At 41.5% G+C, this 25,406-nt stretch overlaps 1 protein-coding gene across 1 annotated transcript; it reads right to left on the bottom strand.

Moving 5' to 3' along the window:
• Positions 1-16,521: 16,521 nt before the first annotated feature.
• Positions 16,522-17,040, bottom strand: LOC142178104 (uncharacterized). The gene has a single exon (XM_075247431.1). It carries the CDS (start codon positions 17,038-17,040, stop codon positions 16,522-16,524), a length of 519 nt encoding a protein of 172 aa, XP_075103532.1.
• Between the last annotated feature and the right edge of the window lie 8,366 nt (positions 17,041-25,406).

Raw genomic sequence — 25,406 nt, 5'->3', positions numbered from 1 at the left:
CCTAATGATCAATTAACAAAAGTGGCTAATAATCCATAAGAATTGAAAGGAAAGTACTAAAAATAGACGTTCGAACTAACAATCAGCAAAGGTCATTATCACGCTGTCTGAGATGATTGATTAGTTATAAGGAGTTGATCTCAATAACCTTCTCATTGTTTAGTCCCAAGAACTTCAGAAATTGTATTTCGACTAAATGGTGCCGAGGAAATGATCTTCTTGAAAGCTTAGGATGCTTTGTTTTCTTAGCTACGATATTAAGTTTCACGTACATGGCAATTTCAACTTGAAGGGCCAACTATTCCTTGAAACATGCATCTAATAGACAACTTACAATTCTTATTATTAATGCCCAAGAAAGAAAAGAACATAAATCTGAATGCGCTGCTAAGTAGGATTCTCTAGAATTAGCCAATTGCCCTTTCTTGAAATTTCTCGCAATTGTCAAGAACATGATTGATTACCTTACTCTTTCAATCTTTATTCCATTCTTGGAAAGCTATCAATTTCGTGAAATTGACTTCACATGCAATGAGAAAAAATAGAGAGAACGAAATTCAATGAAAGGAAATCCTTAGAAAATATTCATCATACCCATGGATAACCACCACCTATCTAGTAGGGAATATTTAATATATTATCAAATAAATATGGTTAGCTCGTTCAACATGAAAAGAAAAAAAAAGTCCCTCTAATGTTTGTTCTTTTATATTTCTAATTTCCTTCACTACTAGAATTTTCCACATTTTCTACTGTGGTTAATCTTTTGTCGGAATTTTCTGGTTCTTAAATAGTCGTTGAAAGACAAGAGTGGGTTGCTCTAGTGGTTAACACTCTCCACTTCCAACCAAAAGATTATGAGTTCGAGTCACTCCAAGAGCAAGGTGGGGAGTTCTTGGAGGGAGGGAGCCAAGAATCTATCGGAAACAGCCTCTCTACCCAGGGTAAGGGTAAGGTCTGCGTACACATTATACTCCCCAAATCTCACTAGTATTTGTTGTTTAAATAGTACTTGAAAAGTAGTCTCTACTCGGTGGAACAAGTGACGGTCTGTCATTGATAAAATTTACGACCACCAAATCTAAGACGGATCATTTTAAACTTAACATCTCTAAGAAGCACGTGATAAACGTATCTAAACTTTCTTAGGACCTACCTTAATATTTTTTTAGGTTAGAGCATATAATGTACGACGTTGATGGTGGCTCCAACTTTATTTCTGTGATGACCCGATAGGTCATTTTATCCTTTATTTCTGTGTTTTGAGACCTCGATTAGCTCCATTTAGCCTTCCTCGATTTGCATGTGCGGACTGTGTCCTTTTTTCGAAAAGTTTTTATGAGAAAATTAATGAAAATGTGAAATTATGCCTTAAAACTCATTTGAGTTGACTACGGTTAGCGGTTTGTGTAAACGGATCCGGATCCGTATTTTGACGGTCCCGGTAGGTCCGTATCGTGATTTGAGACTTGGGCGTATGCTCGTAATCGAATTCGGAAGTCTCTAGATTGATCTAACGTAATTTGTTGAAAACTAGCAATTTATATGTTTAAAGAATTTCTAAATTTGACCGTACGTTGACTTTGTTGTTACCAGATTCAGATTATGGTTATGGAACTTGGTATAGGTTTATTTCAATATTTACGACTTGTCTGCAAAATTTGGTGCAAAACAGAGTTGATTTGACGTGATTCGGACGTCTGGTTGTAAAAATTTCATGTTCTTAAGTTTCTTTGAAAATTTTAATTGTTTTGGTGCCCGATTCGTGGTTCTAGGTATATTTTGATATTTTGATCGTACCAGCGAGTTCGTATGATATTATTATACTTGTGTGCATGTTTGATTTGGAGCCCTAGGGGCTCGGATGAGTTTCGAATAGGCTACGGATCATTTGAACTTAGAAAAAATGCTCGTTTTTGGAGTCTGCTGTCATCTAGTTTGTTCTTCTTCGCGATCGCGAAGATACTCCCGCGATCGTGAAGAGTAATCTGGGCTGGGGAGGTTTTCCTCTATGATAACGTGAGGTTGTGTACGCGAACGCAAAGCTATAGTGGGATCACCCTTCGCGAATGCGACCAGCACTACGCGATCGCGAAGAGTAAGGGGCCTAGGAGGGGAATCTGAGGTTTGTTCTACGAGAACGCGAGCCCTGGCTCGCGAACTAGAAAGCCTAGGGGAGAGGCCTTTGCGAACGCGTGAGGAACCTCGCGAACACATACGCCATTCTGGCCGACGTGCTTCGCGAACGCGGCAGACCCTTCGCGAACAGAAAGAAGGCCTGACGCCGAGTCTATTAAATATCCCAAATATGGGATTTCACCCATTTTTCATTAGAGCTCGGCTTAGAGGAGATTTTGAAGAGAAATTTCATCATCCTTTCATAGGTTAGTATACTTTAACTTGTTTTCTTCCATCTCCATCAACACCCATTAATTTCTAACCTTAATCTATGTTCTTTCATGGTAGAAAATTAGGGATTTGGGAAGAATTGGGGGTTTTGTAAAATTGAGATTTAGACCTCAAATTGAGGTCGGATTTCAAAACTAATTACATAATCGGGATCGGGGGTGAATGGGTAATTGGGTTTTAGTCTGAATCTCGGGTTTTGACTAAACGAGTCCGGGGTTGACTTTTGTTGACTTGTTGGAAAAAGTGTAAAGATCTTAACTTTATGTATTGTAATTGATATTACTAACATTATTTGATATTATTGAGTCGATTTTGGTTAGATTCGATTGGTTTTGAGGCGAATTTTAGAGGAAAGGCCCTAGTGGAGCTTTGATTTGCTTGCGAAGCGAACTAAGTGTTGGGTCTAACCTTAATTTGAGGGAATTAGGAACCCTTGGGCTATGTGCTACGTAAATTACATGTGTAGCGGCGTATATGCGAGGTGACGAGTGTATATACGCCGTCAAAATACTTTTTTATGTGCTTTCCCGTATTTCATTAATTATTTTATTCCATGTCTTAACGGTTACATGCTTTAATCGTTTCATATGCCTTAACTTGCTACTTGTCACGTATTTCTCTCATATTAAAATGTTCGTTCCTCCCATACTCCCATGATTAATTGCTATTTACTTTAATTGTCTTATATGTGCACCTTAATTGTCATATATTTGATTTGTCTTGTTGCTTGTATTAATCGTAGCATTCCTTAATTTGGTATGAGGTCCCTTTATGGCTTGTTCTCATATTCTTTAATTGTAGATATTCTCGTAAATTGAGTTGTTGAAATACTTACATTTATTAATTTTATTTATGGATTGGGTTGCACACCGCAACGGGCGGAATAAGGGAGGATTGATATTTATATGGTGGGATTGCACGCCGTAACATATTTTACATGTAATTTTGATATGGTAAAATAAGGGAGGATTGTGATATTTATTCTGATTATATGGTGGGATCGGGTTACGCGCATCAATGGATTTTACATGTTATTCTTGATATTGATATGGTAAAATAAGGGAGGATTGTGTTTGTACGGTGGGATCGGGTTTCGCGCCGCAACGGATTGTGTGTTTGGCTTTCATTGTGCACTGTGTTAGCTTTCAGTATTTTCGTATGAGATTCTGAGGACTGATATTTCTGGTTTTACTGATTTTGAGGATTGAGTTTATTTTTACAAGTTAACTACCTTACTTTTCCTGCGTTTCTTTCCTGTTATTATTATTGTTATTATACTATGCACAGGTTATTGTAAGTGACCCGCCTAAGCCTCGTCACTACTTTGTCGAGGCTAGGCTCGGCACTTACAGAGTACATGGGGTCAGTTGTACTCATACTACACTCTCTACTTCTTGTGCAGATTTTGGAGTCGGTACTAGCGGCGGTCAGTAGATTGCTCAGATTGATTACCTGACGGAGACTTGAGGTACAGTTGCTCGGCGTTCGTAGCCCTGAAGTCCCCTTCTACCTTATCCTCGTTGTTTATTTCATTTCAGACAGTTTTACTTTCATTCAGACTATTAAATATATTATTCTAGTAGCTCGTGCACTTGTGACACCACTTCTGGAATTGTATCTAGATATTGTGGTTATTATGGTATTTCTCACTCTATTTCAGTTTATTCAGTTTAATTGGTGTCAGTTAATTTGAATTATTATAAATGGCTAAAAACTATTCTAACGTTGGCTTGCCTAGCAAATAAAATCTTAGGCACCATCACGGTCCCGAGAGTGGGAATTCTGGGTCATGACAAGGTGGTATCAGAGCACTAGGTTGCCTAGGTCTCACGAGTCACGAGCAAGCTTAGTAGAGTCTGGAGGATCGGTATGGAGACGTCTGTAATTTTCTTCCAGAGGCTGTGTAGTTTAGGAAAAGTTTCACTTCATTCTTTCTCTATCATGCGATTTAATTCTATCATTGACGATTGAACCATTCTATTCTTGTTCTCTCATAGATGGCGAAAACACGTACTGCATCTACATCCAGACAGAAGCCAGATCCCCCTGTGGCTGCTACTACTAGGGGCAGAGGTCGAAGCAGAGCTCAGCCTAGAGCTCGAGCAGCAGCACCCGCAGTGGAGCCTTAGATTGATCACGAGGAGGAGGTTCCAGCTCAGACTGTACCCGTCGGACCAGCTCAGGTTCCGAAGGGGTTCATAGACATTCTAGTACTTCAGGACGCTCTAGTCTGTTTGGTGGGCCTTATGGAGAGTCTGGCCCAGACCGGTACATTCCCGGTGGCACCAGCCGTCTCTCGGGCTGGGAGAGGAACACAGAATCCCGCTACTCACACCCCGGAGCAGGTGGCTCCCCAGTATCAGACTCCATCAGCCCCGCCAGTTGGGATGGTTTAGCCGGTTATTGCAGCATAGGCCGGTGATAGACCCGCTATGTCATCTGTCAAGAGGTGGTGGAGAGATTATATGTTGACTAGACCAGCTAGGTCACCTGCACTGACCTGGGATCTGTTCTCACAACTATTTCTAGAGATGTTCATTTAGAGAGGAGTACCGCAGATAGTTTGAGCGTCTTCAGTAGGGTAGTATGACTGTTACCCAGTACGAGGCTAGATTTGTGGACCTAGCTCCTAATGCCACTATCTTGCCTCCTACTGAGAGGGAGAGAGTGAGGAGATTTATTGATGGGCTCACTTTCACTATTAGGATACAGATGGCCAAGGAGACCAGAAGTGATATTTCTTTCCAGACGGCCGTAGATATTGCTAGACGGATCGAGATGGTTCGTGCTCAGGAGAGGGGGCGGTGTCTGATAAGAGGCCTCGTCATTCCGGTAGTTTCAGTGGCTCCCCATCTGGAGGTAGGGATACCTTTGGTAGAGGCCATCCTCCCAGGCCATTTCAGTCAGCGCTTTAGGCATCTCACAGTGCTTCAGGGAGTCGTGGTCCTTATGTACCTTATTTTGGGCAGCCAACCTATAGTGCACCATCAGCTCCTATCAGTGCGCCTCTGATTCAGAGATATCACCGTGGTTATCTGGCCCGTTCGAGTCAACTTCAGCAACCATAGCAGCATGATTGGTGTTTTGAGAGTGGAGGTACTGGTCATATTAGGAGGTTTTGTCCGAGATTGTTGGGCGGCATACCATAGCAGAGTTCTCGTGCTATGGTTCCGGCACTGGTTTCTCCACCGCCCGCTCATCCAACTAGAGGCAGGGGCCAGGCAGTCAGAGATGGAGGTGAGGCCGTTAGAGGTAGAGGTCAGGTCGTTAGAGGTAGTGGCCAGCCAGCTAGAGGGCATCCCAGAGACGTAGTTAAGAGTGGTAGGGCCCAGCCCCGATGTTATGATTTCCCAGCTAGGCTTGAGGCCGAGTCATTTAACGTCGTTATCACATGTATTGTTCCAGTTTGCCATAGAGATGCTTCAGTTCTATTTGATCCGGGCTCTACTTATTCCTACGTGTCATCCTATTTTTCTTCATATCCGGTTGTGCCTCGTGATTCTTTGAGTGCTCCTATGTATGTGTCCATTCTTGTGGGAGATTCTATTATTGTGGATCGTTCTATTACTCAGGTGTGATTACCTTTGGGAGTCTTGAGACTAATGTAGATCTTTTACTTCTTGATATGGTAGATTTTGATGTTATTTTGGGTATGGATTGGCTGTCACCTTATCATGCTATATTGGATTGTCACGCCATGACGATGACCTTAGCCATGCTGGGGTTGCCTCGATTAATGTGGAGAGGGACTCATGTCCATTCTACCAACAGGTTTATTTCCTATGTGAAGGCTCGACGTATGGTCGAGAAGGGATGTTTAGCATATTTTGCCTATGTTTGTAATTCGAGTGCGGAGGTTCCTTCCATGGATTCAGTACCAGTTGTGCATGAGTTTCTAGAGGTGTTTCTTGCAGATCTGCCGATGATGCCACCCAACAGAGATACTGACTTGTGTATTGATTTGGCACTCAGCCCATTTCTATTCTACCATACCGTATGGTCCTACCAGAGTTGAAAGAATTAAAGGAGCAGTTGTAATATTTGCTTGATAAGGGATTCATTAAGCCTAGTATCTCGCCCTGGGGTGCACTCATATTGTTAGTAAGGAAGAAAGATGAGGATGTGTATAGATTATCGATAGTTGAACAAGGTCATTATCAAGAACACGTATCTATTGTCGAGGATTGCTGACTTATTTGATCAGCTTCAGGGTGTCAAAGTGTTTTCGAATATTGATTTGCGGTCTGGCTACCATCAGTTGAAGATTAGGGCATCCGATGTCCATAAGATAGCTTTTCGGACTCGGTATAGGCATTATGAGTTCCTAGTGATGTCATTTGGGTTGACAAATGCCCCAACAACATTTATGAATTTGATGAACCTGGTGTTCAAGCCCTATTTGGATTCTTTTGTGATTGTATTCATTGATGATATCTTGATCTACTCCCGCAGTCGAGAGGAACATGAGCACCATCTTCAGATTGTACTTCAGACTCTGAGAGATAGCCAATTATATGCCATGTTTTCAAAGTGTGAGTTTTAGTTAGACTCAGTCTCCTTTTTGGGGCATGTCTTATCGGTAGAAGGCATAAAGGTGGATCCTAAGAAGATTGAGGCAGTTCAGAACTAACCTAGATCTACTTCAGCTATAGAGATCCAGTGTTTTCTGGGTCTGGCGGGTTATTATCGCCGGTTCGTGGAGGGGTGTTCATCCATAGCATCCCCATTGATTAGATTTACCCAGAAGGGTGCCCCATTCAGATGGCCTGATGAGTGTGAGTTGAGCTTTCAGAAGCTCAAGACTGCTTAGACTACGGCACCAGTGTTGGTGTTGCCCACAGGTTCAAGATCCTACACGGTGTATTATGATGCATCTCGTATTGGGCTCGGTGCAGTATTGATTCAGGATGGAAGTGTGATTGCATACACGTTGCGGCAGTTGAAGGATCATGAGAAAAATTACCTTGTTCATGACTTAGAGTTGGCAGCCATTGTTCATGCACTGAAGATTTGGAGGCACTATCTTTGCGATGTGTCATGTGACGTGTTCACGGACCATTGGAGTCTATAGTATATTCACGGACCATCAGAGTCTACAGTATTTGTTTAAGCAGAATGATCTTAACTTGAGGCAGATGGGTTGGTTGGAGTTGTTGAAAGACTATGATATCACCATTTTGTATCATCTCGGGAAGGCCAATGTGGTAGCCGATGCATTGAGTAGAAAGGTTATGAGCATGGTTAAACTTGTGTATATTCCAGTTGGTGAGAGGTCGCTTACATCAGATATTTAGGCTCTGGTCAATCAGTTCGTGAGGTTAGATGTTTCAGAGCCAAGTCGAGTTCTATCTTGCACAGTCTCTCGGTCTTCCTTATATGAGCGCATCAGAGAGCGTCAGTATGATTATCCCAATTTGCTTGTCCTTAAGGACGTGGTGCGGAACGGGGGTGCCAAGCAAGTTACTGTTGGAGATGATAGGATTTTACAAATGCAGGGTCGTATTTGTGTGCCCAATGTGGATAGGCTTCATGAGTTGATTCTTGAGAAGGCCCACAGTTTCCGGTATTCTATTCATCTGGGTGCCGCCAAGATGTATCAGGACTTGCGAAAGTATAATTGGTAGAGGAGGATGAAGAAGGATATAGTTGCATATGTAACTCGGTGTCTAAATTGTCACCAAGTAAAGTACGAGCATCAGAGGCCTGGTGGTTTGCTTCAGAGGCTAGAGATTCCTGAGTGGAAGTGGGAGCGTATCACTATGGATTTTGTTGTTAGACTCCCATGGACTCAGAAGAAGTTTGATGCGATATTGGTCATGTGGATAGGTTGACCAAGTCGGCACACTTCATTCTAGTGATAGTTACCTATTCTTCAGAGCGGTTAGATGAGATCTACATCTGCGAGATCGTCCGTCTTCACAGTGTGCCAGTGTCTATCATTTCTGATCGAGGTACGTAGTTCACCTTGCACTTCTGGAGGCCGTACAGCATGAGTTGGGCACACGGGTTGAGTTGAGTACAGTATTTCACCCCAGAAAAACGGACAGTCCGAGCGCACTATTCAGATATTGGAGGACATGCTTTGTGCTTGCGTTATGGATGTCGGAGGTTCTTGGGATCAGTTCTTGCCGCTTGCGGAGTTTGCCTACAACAACATCTACCAATCAAGCATTCAGATGGCTCCCTATGAGCCATTATATGGGAGGCGGTGTAGGTAAAAGAGTTATGCCGACCGCAGAGTTCGTTATGTTGCATTCATGATTGGAGAGAGTGTATTACTCCGGGTTTCACCCATGAAGGATGTGATGAGATTCATAAAGAAGGGCAAGTTGAGCTCTAGGTATATCAGACCCTTTGAGATTCTTGAGAAAGTGGGTGAGGTGGCCTACAGACTGGCATTGCCACCTAGTTTATCAGCAGTCCATCTAGTGTTCTATGTGTCCATGCTCCGAAAGTATCATGGTGATCCATCCTATGTGTTAGATTTCAGCTCAGTCTAATTGGACAAGGATTTGACTTATAAGGAGGAGTCGGTGGCTATTCTAGCCGACAGGTCCGACAGTTGAGGTCTAAGAGTTATCCTTCAGTTCTAGTGTAGTGCAGAGGTCAGCCGATCGAAGTAGCCACGTGGGAGTCCAAGTCGGACATGCGGAGTAGATATCCACACCTCTTCACCAGTCCATGTACCTTTCTATGTCCGTTTGAGGACGAACGTTTATTTTAAAGGTGGAGAATGTGATGAACCGATAGGTCATTTGTAGTTTTATCCTTCATTTCTGTGTTTCGAGACATTGATTAGCTTCGTTTAGCCTTTCTCGATTTGCGTACGCAGTCTGTGTCTTTTTACCGGAATTTTTTTATGAGAAAATTAATGAAAATGTGAAATCATACCTTAAAACTTATTTGAGTTGACTATGGTCAATGTTTGGTGTAAACGGACCCGGATTAGTATTTTGACAGTCCCGGTGGGTCCGTATCATGATTTGGGACTTGGTCATATGCCCGAAATCGAATTCGAAAGTCCCTAGCTAGATCTAACGTAATTTGTTGAAAACTAGCAATTTAAAGATTTAAAGAATTCCTAAGTTTGACTGTAGGTTGACTTTGTTGCTACTGGGTTTGGAATTCACTTCCGAAACTTGGTATAGGTTCATTTCAATATTTACAACTTGTCTGCAAAATTGTGTGCAAAACGGAGTTCATTTGACATGATTCGAACGTCCGGTTGTAACAATTTCATGTTTTTAAGTTTCTTTGATAATTTCAATTGTTTTGGTGTCCGATTCGTGGTTCTAGGTGTATTTTGATGTTTTGATCACTCCAGTGAGTTCTTATGATGTTATTACACTTGTGTGCATATTTGATTTGGAGCCCGAGGGGCTCGGGTGAGTTTCGGATAGGCTACAAACCATTTGAACTTAGAAAAAATGCTGATTTTTAGAGTCTGTTGTAATGTAGTGTGTTCTTCTTCGCGATCATGAAGATACTACCGTGATCGCGAAGTGTAATCTAGGATGAGGAGGTTTTCCTCTATGCGAATGCGAGGCTGTGTGTGCAAATGTGAAGCTATGGTGGGATCACCTTTCGCAAACGCGACCAGCACTACGCGAACGCGAGCCCTGGCTCGCGAACACGAAGGCTTGGGGGGAAAAGCCTTCGCGAACACGTGAGGAACCTCGCGAACGCATAGGCCATTCTGGCTGCTGTGCTTCTCAAACGCGGCAGGCCCTTCGCGAACGCGAAGAAGTCTTTGGGATATTTGACGCCCAGTCTATTAAATATCCCAAAGACGGGATTTCACCCATTTTTCACCATCTTTTCATTAGAGCTCGGCCTAGAGGCGATTTTGAAGAGAAATTTCATCACCCTTCCATAGGTTAGCATAATTTAACTTGTTTTCTTCTATTTACATCAACACCCTTTAATTTATAACATTAATCTATGTTCTTTCATGATAGAAAATTAGATATTTGGGAAAAATTGGGGTTTTTTATAAAATTGAGATTTAGACCTCAAATTGAGGTCGGATTTCGAAACTAATTACATAATCCTGCTCGGGGGTGAATGGGTAAGTGGGTTTTGGTCTGAATCTCGGATTTTGACCAAGAGAGCCCGGGGTTGACTTTTGTTAACTTTTTGGGAAAAGTATAAATATCTTAACTTTATGTATTGTAATTGATTTTTCTAGCATTATTTTATGTTATTGAGTCGATTTTTGTTATATTCGATTGGTTTGGAGGTAGATTTTAGAGAAAAAATCCTGGTTGAGCTTTGATTTGCTTGCAGAGCGAGGTAAGTATAGGGTGTAACCTTGATTTGAGGGAATTAGGAACCCTTGATCTTTGTGCGCGCTATGTGAATTACATGTGTAGCGCTGTATATGCGAGGTGACGAGTGTCTATACGACGTCAAAATACTTGTTTCCATGATTTTTCGCATTTCATTAATTATTTTATTCCATGTCTTAACTGTTATATGCTTTAATTGTTTCCTCTGCCTTAACTTGCTACTTGGCACTTATTTCTCTCATATTAAAATGTATGTTCCTCCCATGCTCCCATGATTAATTGCTACTTGCCTTAATTATCTTATTTGTGCACCTTAATTTTCATATATTAGATTTGTCTTGTTGCTTGTTTTAATCGTAACATTCCTTGATTTGGTACGAGGTCCCTTTATGACTTGTTTTCATACTCTTTAATTGTAGAGATTCTCATGAATTGAGTATTTGAAATGCTTAAATTTATTGATTTTATTAATAGAGCGGGTTGCACGCCGCAACAGGTGGAATAAGGGAGGATTGATATTGATATGGTAGGATCGGGTTGAATGCCGCAATGAATTTTATATGTGATTTTGATATGGTGAAATAAGGGAGGATTGTGATATTGATTCTTATTATATGATGGGATCGGGTTGCGCGTCGCAACGGATTTTTACATGTTATTCTTGATATTGATATGGTAAAATAAGGGAGAATTGTGTTTGTACGGTGTGATCGGGTTGCGCGCTGCAACGGATTGTGTGTTTGGCATTCATTGTACATTGTGTTAGTTTTCAGTGTTTTCATACAAGATTCTAAGGACTAATATTTTTGGTTTTACTGATTTCGAGGATTGTGTTTGTTTTCATAAGTTAACTGCCTTACTTTTCCTGCGTTTCTTTCCCGTTATTATTATTATACTACGTACAGGTTATTGTAAGTGACCCGCCTTAGCCTCGTTACTACTTCGTCGAGGTTAGGCTCGTCACTTACAGAGTACATGGGGTCGGTTGTACTCATACTATACTCTGCACTTCTTGTGCAGATTTTGGAGTCGGTCCTAGCGGAGGTCAGTAGATTGCTCGGATTGATTACCTGACGGAGACTTGAGGTACAATTGCTCGGCGTTCGCAACTCTGAAGTCCTCTTCTACCTTATCCTCGCTGTTTATTTCATTTCAGACGGTTTTACTTTCATTCAGACGATCACTCAAGTCTATGACGAGCATGTGACCAGCTTAGCTAGATGAGACATTCCAATAATATAGTTTAAGGGTGTGTTTGGTATGAATTGAAAATATTTTTCAGATAATGTCTTTCAATTTTTTAATTTTTGGTTGGTTTAAATATTTTGAAAAATATTTTCCTAATGAGTTAATTTTTCTCTAATTTGATGAAAATGACTTCCCTCCTAGTTAATTTTTCTCTAATTTGAGGAAAATGACTTCCCTATCAAGAGGAGAAAAAATAATATTTTTTAAAACTCTTTCAACCTTCCATATATACTCCCACCCTCGAATCCACACCCTTGTCACCCCGGTCCACGAGCTATCACCCTGCACCCCGACCTCACCTCACCCACTCCTCGCCTACCCTCAAACCCCACAAGTCGATGCACCTACCTACCCAGCCAATTCCTCCACCCCTGGTCCACCAACTCTCGCCACACTCCTCGCCTACTCCCGAACTACGGGGCCTGAAACCCAGACCTAAAGGTCGGGGGTCGAGGTACAAGATCAAGGTTAAGGTCTGGGATCAAAAGGTCCATAGTTAGTTATGAGGGGTTTCAAGGTTTAAGGTCCAGGACTGGGTGTCGGGTCCCTGGTCCGGTGTTAGGGGTCGAGGGCTCAGAGTCCAGAGGTCGGGGTCTATGTCGTGGGTTGGGGATCAAAGGGTTGGGATCCAAGGTCAGGGTTTAAGGTCTGGGTTTAAGATCAGGGTTTCAAGTCCATGTTTGGGGTCCAGGATTGAGGGTTATGGTGCAAGGCCAGGGATCGGGATTCGTGGTCTGGGATTCGGAGTTGGGGGTAGGTTCGGGGTCGAGAGTCAAGGCCAGTGGCGTAGCCATAAAGTATGAAGGATGTTAAATTTTACACCCTTCATCGAAAAATTATGCTATGTTGTCTAGAAAATTATACTGTATATATATATATATGTAAAAATTATCTTTATACATATATATTAAACTTTGAACACCCTTCGCAAAACTCCTCGCTTCGCCACTGGTCAAGGCTTAAGGTCGAGGTTCGAGTCAGGGACAGCGAGATCGAGGTTCAAGGTCAGCCTCAAAGGGGGCTCAGGGTTCGAAGATTGCAGTCAAGGTTTAGGGTTAAGATTTGAGGTCCAACTTCGGGGTTCAAGATTGGGGATCTTGGTCTAGGGTCAGTTTTGGGATCAAGGGTTAAGGTCTCAAGCCAGAGGGTCGACATTCGATGTCTAGGGTTGGAGGCCGGGATCGGGGTTCAACATTCATGGTCGAGGGTCGAGGGTTCGAGGTTGGGTTGTTGGGATGTGAGAATCATGGTTGGAGGTCGGGGATCGGAGTCCAGGATCACGGGGTCAGGGTCTAAGGTCAGGCTTCAAGGTTAGGAGCCCGAGATATAAGGTCAAGGTTTGCGGTTCTTAGTTAAGATTAGGGTCTAGGGTCCGAGGTTTGGGTTTCGAGTTTGGGGTGCACGCCGACAAGCGCAAAACACAATACGAAATTAGTGCTCGCTAGCCAAAGATAGTATAGTTTAATTATCATCTCCACATGGGTTGGATTTAAATGGTATTCGAATAATCTCTAGTAAATTATAATTCAGGATGATTAACACTTTAATTGGAATGATTGTGAACTAAAATTAACTATTAAAACTAAAGCAGTTAATAATTAATCACAAAAAGATAAGAGTTGAGCAACATCAAAATAATCAATGGGAGAAATAAGGGTCGTGACAGGATAGGTGCAACATAGCTATTCGAGATCTAACTCTAGTTCAATTCACTCTAATGTTCTAATGATTCTCATGAATTCACTCGATGATTAGTTCAATCATATAGCCAAGATTCCTCTCTCGATTAAATCTGAATTCTATGAGGTAACTGTGAAGGTATGCAATAATATATTAATGGACTAGTCTTTATAAAAACATATCTCGAATATTCTACTAACTTGATTTAATCAACAATTCGACAAGCTCTTTCGATTACTTAAATAATCATTGAATTAAACCAAACGAAATAATACAAAGAAAATCACCCAAATATTCCTCTTTCAATGAAACAATTCGGTGAACAAAATTGCAATAAATTCAAAGCTCCATAAATAAATTCATATAAAAAATAACTAGAGTTCAAATCCAGAAATATCAATCAAAACACCATATCCGTCAAATCCTAAATTAAACTACTCCATAATCATGGAGAAAGTCATCAAAACATAGAGTTAAAGAATAAAAAACATGAATTTAATCCAACCTCGAGTGTTGAGTTGAGAAAAGAATGATGAATCAGTGTGTCTTAGAGTCTCCAATGCTCTCACAATCTTACGTAGGTCAAACGTTCTCTAAAAATCGCGTTTTGGTGTATTTATACCATGTAGGATGGGCACGGACGAAACTGCCCTTTCTGAGCCGAAGTGAAAAACAATTGGATGAAAAATTACACTACCGCGACGCCCCAGAGGGCGCACCATGCGCCGCATTAGTGGAAAAGTTCAGAAACCTATTTTTCCACTATCCAAGAAATTTGCACTAGCACCCCGCGCCCCGCGGTGCACAGCGCGAGGCGATATTGCATTTTTCTCACAGTAATTTTTTTTCTCACTTTTTAACATCCAAACTTATTCCTCGACCCCCGAACGTGATTCCAGCTTAATTTCTTGGGCTTCTATTCAGACTTTAAAGCTGCAAATCATCCATTTTAGATCCTAACTTGCTTATTCACTCGAAATCACATCATACATAATATAACACACATAATAAGCATAAAGCAATAACAATTAGGCTCCAATACATTCAAAGTGTAGTAATTATAGTGTAAAATATAGCTAAAATACTGGTTCCTAGCCTACCATCAACGCCCCACACTTAAATCATTTCTCGTCCACGAGCAATCAAACTACACTTCAAATAGAGACGACCTTTTTAAGCAACTCTCCTAACTCATCCTACCAAGAATATTTAAAGCAGACTAAGAACCATACCATAACAACCTAGCATCAAGACTCAACTCACAAGCATCACTTATTTTTCAAAAACCTTCTCACTTACTCTAACACAGAGGCCAAATACATTATCTTTCCTTCACAACGCATATGCCCTCACACAAACAATTGGGAGTAGTTTCACATACAATAAAGTTCAAGAACAAATACGAACTCAAGATAGAAAGAATTCACTCACTCTCAGAATTAAGATTCATGTGCCACAATAGACGTACGATAGGTTACCCGTAGTGTAATACTCTACTAATTTGACCTCATTCAGTCAAGAATCAAGTAGGACTTTATTTTGTTGTAATGTAGGCTATGTAGGATACATATAGATAATAGTGACTACACCTCCCTAAGCACGTAAATATATACAATTTCACCAATTCAAATCCCACACTTATGTTGAACAAAACCCCAACTTTCACAACATAATAGCATCAAGCTCTCAATTTATTTAAGCACAAACAAGATGAGAACTACCGCTAGCAGGAATCAATTTTTTTTTCTAATAAATACACAAACTCTTTTTTTTCTTTCTAAGTTTTGATTTTTTTTCTTCAAGCAAATTCACTTTTTTTTTTCAATTCCTTACACGTGGCTCTCAAAAGTTTTTAAATATTTCACCTTTCTCCATTTTTCTCAGTTCTACTCAAAAACTCAACCATACCTCTACTTAGATTTTAACAAGCTCATAAGAATTTCAAGTGCTCGAGAGAGATAAAAGGTTCAAATAGATAGTCAATTCAAACAAAGGGGTCAGACTTATAGTGTGGTTGCATACGAAATATGATTACAGGCTCAAAGGGGCTACTAAGATATACATTAATTAGGTGGGTCAAAGGCATACATTTGGCTTAACATAGAAATGCCTCTATCACATCCTAGACTAAACAAGACTGTTATTTCGCTTTGCAAATACACATGGCAAGTTCTAGACATCAACTGACATGCACAGAATAGCAACAAACAACCTCGCTCATACATTGGAATATAACTCACTCAGAACTGTATCTATCCTGACTCTCTAGTCAAAGCAGTTGAGCAACGTCAAAATCAAACAATTTAAGGTACTTATACATGAGTCAAGAACTGAGCCTAGGGGTCACAAGACACTCACCATTCTCAAGGCACAACAAAGTCAAGAAAAGTTATCTCTATTTAGTAGCATAGCACGAGACTTCTTTATTTCTATTAAAAGAAAAACTAACTATACCCGGTTCAAGAAAAACCCTTAAAAAAGAACAGCGGCACAAAGAAAAACCAAGAAAAAATTATTATATTACCTAAGAAAATAAAACGAAAATGAAAATTGTTTTTTATGTTTATTTTTTTTTCCATATTTATGTTTCGACCTTAATCCCTCAAGAACACGGTTGAGAAGATCCATTATTGGAAAAAGTCAAAAAAATCGATTTTCATGCAAAATAATGATGAAAACACATGCAAAGATAAGGAAAAGAAAAAAAATACATATTTACATCCCCACCCCAAACTTTAAATTGTGGCATGTCTCTATAACACAAATAAAAAGAAAGAGGTAAACAAAACTCCCCAACCCAGTGCACACATCCATGCTGAAATTTTCTTCTCTAACTTATTGGGGCTCACCCCACACGTATCATGCTTGTCCTCTTCAACTATCTCCTTTAGGACATCTACCTTAAAATCAGAGCAGCAAACTCCTCTTTAGGTGCCCCTATTGCCTCCTTCATTTTGAACAACACTCTCTCTTCCCCTACTCTTAGCATGAGCTGCCTTTCCTGAATATCCAGTATAGCTCTGTCAGTAGCAAAGATGGGTCTCCCTAGAATTAGAGGGACCTCCTTATTCTCTTCCATGTTCACCACGATGAAGTCCACAGGGAACGCAAATTTGTCCACCCGAACTAGCATAAGATTAATAGAAGCACCTGAATCACACAAAGATTTTTCAAAGTTAGTACTTCCTATAGAGAAAGGTATAGTGAAACTCCCTAGATCTCTATACTTTTTACGAAGCTTATTTTGCAGAATAGCACTACAATGCTCTATGAGCTTGACAACCGATGTCTCTTCCACCTTTTGCTTGTTGGACAATCTCTCCTTCAGGAACTTAGCATATGTTGGCATCTGTGAGAGTAGATTAACATACACCTGCTTGATCACTTCTAGAAAATGCCCAAATTGTTTGTCCATTTTCTCTCTTCTTTGCTTCTGCAGAAAAGGTAGAGCATGCATATATGTAATGACTCGGCCGGTCATTTTGGGTATTGTAGCCTATTTTCCCCCTTTATTGGTTATTATACATTCATTTGTAGTTATGTGACTTTTCAGGGTGGTTGGTTTGGTTCCAGAGATATTTTGGAATGAATTGGGACACTTCGTCCCAAGGTTGGAAGCTTAAGTTAAAAAAGTTGATGGGATGTTGACTTATGGGTAAACGACTCTGAAATAAAGTTTTGATGGTTCTGATAGCTTTGTATGGTAATTTTAGACTTAGGAGTAAGTTCGGATATTGATTTGGAAGTTCATAGGTCATTTTGGCTTGAATTGGCGAAAGTTGGAAAGATGAAGGTTTGGAAGGTTAAAAAGTTTGACCAATAGTTGACTTTGTTGATACAAGGCTCGGATTTTGGTTTCGGGAGTTGGAGTAGGTTCGTTGTATCATTCATAACTTGTGTGCAAAATTTTATGTCAACCGGTGTTGGTTTGATAGGTTTCGGCGTCGAGTTTAGAAGTTGGAAATCCATTAGTTTCAATAGGATTTAACTGCGGTGCGATTCGTATTTTTGATATTGTTTGATGTGATTTGAGGCTTTGAGGAAGTTCATATTGTGTATTAGGATGTGTTGGTATGTTTGGATGGGGTCCCGGGGCCCTCGGGTGTGATTCAAATTGAAATCAAATTGAATTTTGGACTTATGGAAAATCTATTATGTTTCTGATCTGGTGCGACCGCACCTTCGAGGTTTTGGCTGCAGGTGTGGTGTCGCATAAGTGACCATAGGGTCGCCGAAGTGGTCGTGAGTTGAACGGGGCAGTTGCGCATGCGCAAGGAGAATTTCGCACCTGCGAGCTCGCAGGTGCGGGTAGCTGGTCGCAAAAGCAAATTTTGGCCTGGGAGGATGTTGTCGTAGAAGCGGACCTTAAATCGCAGAAGCAGACCCGCAGAAGAAGGATTTGGCCGAAGAAGCGGTTGGTCGAGAGTTTAATGAAACTTCGCAGAAGCGAAGTGTTTTCGGCAAAATCGGAGATGCAGGTGCGGCTGGTGAGCCCGCAGAAGCGAAAATCACTAGGCAGAGTAATATAATCGATTGTTAGAGTCTTTTATTCATTTTTGGACTTGTGGAGCTCAGCTAGGGGTGATATTTGAGAGGGATTTCACTACAATTTAATAGGTAAGCAACTTTTGATCACTTTTATCCATTAATATTTAATACCCATTGGTTTTTACACCTAGATTATGTGTATTTGAGGTGAACGACACGCTGCTTCAATGGCTCGATATGAAAGACGACCACTCGGGATCGACTCAATCAATGAGAACCACAGTGAAATGCTTCTGTCATGCCAAAGCAAGGTAAGCGATCGATTACATTTGGGGAATTTGTGGTTTATGTGTTGGAGAGTAAGATTTGGGAATTTATGGTCGGAATATGATATTTTTTGTATGTTTGGACTTGTTATTGAATGGGTATTCAAAATTTGTGAATTTTGTCGAGTTCCCAGGCGTGGGCCCAGGGTTGACTTTTTGGGTTGACATTCTAAATTTAGTTAAAGAACTTAGCTTTATCGTAAGAAATCGATTCCTATAGCTCGTATTGATTATACTAAGTTGTTTGTGACTAGATTTGAGTCGTTCAAAGGTCGATTCGCGAGGCAAGAGTTTGTTGGAGCACTAACTTGCGCAGTTTAAGGTAAGTAATATTTCTAAACTTGGATTAAGGATATTTAACCCTAAGGACTACGTTAAATGAAAGATATTGGGGTGATGTACATGCTTGGTGATGGGCGTGTGTGTGTGCACCGGTTTGCTAATGGTTTGGGGAGGCCTTTAGGATATTACCGGGCTTGTTTTACTATCACATCATGTTACTCCAACGTTCCCTCTACTTGTTTGATTATTTGAATTATGAATCATGTTAGACATCATGTCTATGCTATGTGCTAATTATTGAAATTTGATAGGGCTATTCTTGCTGTTTCTGAGTTATATACCTTATTTGCACACATATTCTTCGTCATGATACTATATATGCGTATGATATCTCTGTCTCGGTACTTCTTATTTGATTCCTCACATGTTGTTGATATCGCTTAAGGGTAAGCTATTTAATTGAATAATTGAGATGTATTAGTCTGAGACTTGAATGGTAAATGACCAAGTTTTGGGCCTTAGAGCCTATTTGGTACTGATTTGAGGTGACGTATACGCCGGGCCTATTTTGGGCTGAGTGTTATTGTTTTAAAGCGACGCGTGCACCATGCCTCATTATTGGGCTAAGTTATCTTAATTAGCGCTTGGGTAGGATCCGCCTCTCCGGAGTCTGACATGCCAGCAATGGGCGCAGACACACTGTTTCATATATGTGCTTGATGATGGCAGTTATGTCAGGCACCTATATAGTGCTAAGTAAAAATACTATTGATGGATCCACTATGATACTGTTGAATTACGTGTATACTTAACATGCAGGCATAGAGATGTACTTTCCTCATGCTAACTGGTAGTTGACCTACCTTACCTGTGTTGGGTTTTAAACTGTTATACTTGAAATCATGCCTAAATTTTTGAAATAAGGATGAGATGTACTTGATATCATTTATCTACCATTTCTACGGTTTATTTATTATTTTTCTAAACTATTATCCATTGTTGGTACTAGTATTTGACTGTGATTCTAAGCTCGTCACTACTCTCAACTAAAGGTTAGTGTTATTACTTATTGAGTAAATTAGGTCCGTTGTACTCATACTACATTCTGCATAACATGTGCAGATCCAGGTATATCCAGCCAAGGTACTTTTCAGGCTTGAGTTGTTCCAGCTAATTGGGAGACTACGAGGTAGCAGCCATACCGTCCGCAATCCTTGAAGTTCTCTTCCTATTATTTTTATCTTTACTGTTTCTCATATTCAGACAATTATATTAGAGGATGTATTTCATACCTTTCTATCTAGTAGTGCTCGTGTACTTGTTGACACCAAATTCTGGGGATATGATGTAGTAGCATTTTGACTTTATTCTCAAATATTTCATGGTATTCTTCCGATATTGAGCTATTAGATCATGTTAATTCATTTTCATTGATAATCATGTGACTGTTGGCTTACCTAGCTGGTTGGGTTAGGTGTCATCACGACTTGTGGATTTTGGATCGTGACAAGTTGGTATCAGAGCACTAGGTTGCTTAGGTCTCACGAGTCACGAGCAAGTTTAGTAGAGTCTTGTGGATCAGTACGGAGATGTATGTATTTATCTTCGAAAAGTTACCGAATCGTTAGGAAACTTCATTTTCTTGCATTCTTATCGTGCGAATTTGTTATTTCCAAAGTTTGAAACTTGACTCTTCTATTCTCTCACATATGGTGAAGACACGTGCGACCGGATCGGGCGGATGACCACTAGTACCACCAGATAGGGCCGTGAGGCTGGGGACACCATAGAGGTTGAGGTGCAGCCCGTACAATAGCTAGAGAAGCACTTGTGGAGCCACCAGTTGCTCCAGCTGAGGAACATATACCAGATGTTATCGAGCCGGTAGGACCAGCTCAAGCACCAGTTGTACACATTGTGATTCCAGGCCTTCAGGAGGCTTTGGCATAGATTTTGACTGTATTCTGCACCAGCCACTTCTCAGTCCGGGTGAGGTGCTCAGACTCTTGCCGCCCATACTCCAGAGCAGTCAGCTCAGGGACTCCAGACACCGGGGGTACTACCAGCCCAGCCAGTTTCTGCTGCTCGGGCCAGGGTTGGCCCACCTATGAGTAATGATGAGTAGAAGTGACTATAGGGGTTTGGGAGGCTTAAGCCTCCGGAGTTCAGCGGGGAGGAGTCAGAGAATGCCCAAAATTTCTTAAATCGGTGTCAGCGAATTCTTCGCACAACAGGTATTTTGGAGATCAGTGGGGTTGCATCTACCCATTTTCAACTGATAGGGGCAGCCTACCTATGGTGGCATGCCTATGAGTTGATCAGGTCAGTCGGTGCAGCGCCACTGTCATGGCATGAGTTCTCCATTCTCTTTTTAGAGAAGTTTGTCCCACTTACTCGCATTGAGGAGTTGCGTAGAGATTTTGAGCAGTTACGCCAGGGAGATATGACTATGACCCAGTATGAGATGATATTAGTAGATCTAGCCCGTCATGCTATATGGTTGGTTCCCACAGAGAGAGAGTGGATCATGAGGTTCATTGATGGCCTCAACTATGTCCTACATTACAGTTTGGCCCGAGAAGCTGCGGCGGATGTTAGGTTTGACCAGATGGTCAATATCTCTAGGCGCTTGGAGTTTGTTCGCAGGCTTGAGTGCGAGGGAAAGAGTCCCCATAGGTTTGGTGGTTTCAGTGGTACCTCATCTGGAGGTCAGTCACATCAGAGCAGAGGTCATCCTTACAGGCCTGCTCAGATGGCAGGTCCGGTTCATCGTGGTGCATCAGCTAGTCATGGTTCATACAGTGCTCATCCAGGTTAGACATTTTTCAGTTCCCTCCCAGCTCAGAGTTCATCCCGTGCTTCATCAATTCAGGGTTTGTCAGTACCGGGTTCTTCTAGTGGTTATTCTAGTTCTCGAGGTCCGATGCAAGCTCCACCGCCATTTTTGGCTCGAGGTTGTTATGATTGTAAATAGTTGGGGCATGTGAGGAAGTATTGTCCCCGTCACTACAAAGGTCCAATCCAATAGGGAGGCCAGTCTATGACCCCTGTACCAGTTGCTACAGCACCTGCTCAGCCAGTTCGGGGTGGAGGTTGTATGGGTCGAGGTCACCCTAGATAGGGAGGTCAGACAGGTGGTGGTTAGGCTCGAAGTTATGCTATTCCCTCTAGGCCAGAGGAAGTTGCTTCAGACGCAGTGATCACAGGTATTGTTCAGTGTGCCACAGGGATGCTTCCATATTATTTGATCCTGACTCCACTTATTCATATGTATCATCACACTTTGATCGTTAAATAGATATGCCTCGTGATTCCTTAATTATGTATGTTCATGTATCTACGCCGGTGGGTGATTCTATTATTGTAGACCGTGTATATATCGGTCATGTCTTGTGACTATTGGGGGATTGGAGATGAGAGTTTATCTTTTACTACTTTGTATGGTTGAGTTTTGACGTAATTCTAGGCATGGATTGGTTGTCACCATGTCATGCTATTTTGGATTATCACGCTAAGATCATGACAGTGGCGATACTAGGATTGCCTAGGATTGAGTGGAGAGGTTTTCCGAACTATATTTCTAGTAGAGTGATGCCCAACGGATGGTTGGGAAGGGATGTATGGCATATTTGGCCTTTGTGAGGGATGTTAGTATTGATACTCCTACCATTATGTTTGTACCAATAATGAGAGACTTTTCGGATGTGTTTTCTGCAGACCTGTCGGGCATGCCACCCAACAGGGACATTTATTTTGGTATTAGCAGAGTTAAAGGAATTGAAAGAACAGCTTCAAGAGCTTATTGATAAGGGATTCACCAGGCCTAGTGTGTCTTTTTGGGGTGCACTAGTTTTATTTGTGAAGAATGCGGATGGTATTGTGCGAGTGTACATTGATTATAAGCAGTTGAACAAAGTTGTAATTAAGAACAAGTACCCATTGCCGTGCATTGATGACATAATTGACCAGCTTCAGGGTGCTAGAGTGTTCTCTAAGATTTATTTGAGGTATGGATACCACCAGTTGAAGATTCAAGATTCTAATATTCTAAAGATGGCGTTCAGGACCCTCTATGGTCACTACGAGTTTCTTGTGATGTATTTTGGGCTGAACAATGCCCCACCAGCATTTATGCATCTGATGAATAGTGTATTCCAGCCATATCCTGATTCTTTTGTTATAATATTCATTGATGATACACTGGTGTACTCATGCAGCCAGGAGGATCATGATCAGCATCTGAGGATTGTACTCCAGACATTGAGGGAGAAGAAGCTTTATGCTAAATTCTCCAAGTGTGAGTTCTGGCTTAATTTTGTCGCGTTCTTGAGGCATGTGGTGTCCAGTGAGGGGATCAAGGTAGATTCAAAGAAGATTGAGGTAGTTTAGAGTTGTCCTAAACTATCCTCAACTACTGAGATTCGAAGTTTTCTTGGTTTGGCCGGATATTATCGCCGATTCATTGAGGGTTTCTCATCCATTATTGCACCTTTGACTAGATTGACCCAGAAGGGTGTCCTATTCAGGTGGTCTGATGAGTGTGAGGAGAGCTTTCAGAAGCTCAAGACTACCTTAACCACAGCTCCAGTTCTAGTTTTAGCTTCAGCATCGGATTTATATACAGTGTATTGTGATGCTTCTCGGATTGGTATTGGGTGGGTCTTAATACAAGAGGGTAAAGTGGTTGCTTATACTTCACACCAGTTCAAGCCCCATGAGAAGAACTACCCCATTCATGATTTAGAGTTGGCAGTTATTGTTCATGCATTGAAGATCCAGAGGCATTATCTCTACGGCGTGTCTTGTGAAGTATTTATAGATCATCGAAGTCTACAAAACTTGTTTAAACAAAAAGATCTAAATTTGAGGCAACGAAGATGGTTAGAGTTGTTAAAAGACTATGATACCACCATTTTGTATTATCCCGAGAAGGCCGATGCCTTAAGTAGAAAGGCGATGAGTATGGGTAGCCTTTCATATATTCCGGTTGGTGAGAGACCACTAGCATCGGATGTTTAGGCCTTGGCCAATCAGTTCTTGAGGTTAGATGTTTCGGAGCCTAGTCGGGTTTTAGCTTGCGTGGTGTCTCAGTCTTCTTTATATGAGCGCATCAGAGAGCATCAGTATGATGACCCCCATTTTCTTTTCCTTAAGGACATGGTACAGCACGATGATGCTAAGGAGGTTTCTGTTGGAGATGATGGGGTGTTGCGGATGCAGGGTCAGATTTGTGTGCCCAATGTGGATGGGTTGTGTGAGTTGATTCTTGAGAAGGACCACAATTTGTGGTATTCCATTCATCCAGGTGCCAAAAAGATGTATCAGGACTTGAGGCAACACTATTGGTGGTGAAGAATGAAGAAAGATATAGTGGAGTATGTGGCTCGGTGCTTGAACTGTCAGCAGGTGAAGTATGAGCATCAGAGGCTGGGCGATTTGCTTTAGAGACTTGAGATCTTTGAGTGGAAATAGGAGCGTATTACCATGGACTTTGTTCTTGTTCTCCCACGGACTTTGAAGAACTTTGATGTTATTTTGTTGATTGTGGACCGGTTGACTAAGTCCGCACATTTCATTCCGGTTGTGACCACCTATTCTTCTGAGCGGTTGGCCGAGATCTATATTTTTGAGATTGTTCGCCTTCACGGTGTGGCGGTGTCCATTATTCTTTATCAGGGCACGCAATTCACATTGTAGTTTTGGAAAGTAGTGCAGCGAGAGTTGGGCACATGGGTTGAGTTTATAGCATTTCACCCCCCAAACGGACGGACTGTCCGAGTGCACCATTCAGATATTGAAGGATATGCTACGCGCTTGTGTTATGGATTTTGGGGGTTCTTGGGATTAGTTTCTACCGCTTGCAGAGTTTGCCTAAAATAACAGCAACCAATCGAGTATTCAGATAGCTCCTTATGAGGCCTTATATGGGAGGTGGTGTCGGTCTCCATTTGGTTGTTTGAGCCGGGTGAGGCTAGGTTCTTGGGTACTGATTTGGTTCAAGATGCCTTGAAGAAAGTCAAGTTGATTCAAGATCGGCTTCGTATAGCACAGTCTAGACAGAAGAGTTACGCTGATCGGAAAGTCCGTGATGTTGCATATATGGTGGGAGAGAAGGCATTGCTCAGAGTATCGACCATGAAGGGTGTGAGGAGATTTGGCAATAAGAGCAAGTTGAGCTCTCGGTATATTGGCCCTTTTGAGGTAAATGAGAGGATTGGAAATGTGGCCTACAAGCTTGCATTGCTAGTCTATCGGGTGTTCACCTAATGTTTCATGTTTCCATGATCCGGAAGTACTATGGCGATCCATCCCATGTTTTGGACTTCAGCACGGTTCAATTAGATGGAGATTTGACATATAATGTGGAGGCGGTTGGCCATTTTGGATCGGCAGGTTCGAAAGTTGAGATCAAAGATTATAGCTTCAGTGAAAGTTCAGCGGAGAGGCCAGCCAGTCGAGGAGGCTACCTGGGAAACCGAGCGGGAGATATGGAGAAGCTATCCATACATATTTGAGACTCCATGTAAGATTCTAGACCCGTTCGAGGACGAACGTTTGTTTAAGAAGGGGAGGATATAACGACTCGGCCGGTCATGTTGGGTAATGTAGCCCCGTTTCCTCATTTATTACTTATTATATGTTCATTAGTGGTTATGTGACTTTCTAGGGTAGTTAGTTTGGTTCC

This window comes from Nicotiana tabacum, chromosome 24, assembly GCF_000715075.1.
Source record: "Nicotiana tabacum cultivar K326 chromosome 24, ASM71507v2, whole genome shotgun sequence".
Classification (NCBI taxonomy): Eukaryota; Viridiplantae; Streptophyta; class Magnoliopsida; order Solanales; family Solanaceae; genus Nicotiana; species Nicotiana tabacum.
Note: the sequence above shows the minus strand (reverse complement) of the source record. Positions and strands in the feature narration are given on the sequence as shown.

Excerpts from the sequence above, each read along its gene's own strand:
- LOC142178104 (XM_075247431.1), bottom strand. The coding sequence starts at position 17,040 with ATGGACAAACAATTTGGGCATTTTCTAGAAGTGATCAAGCAGGTGTAT.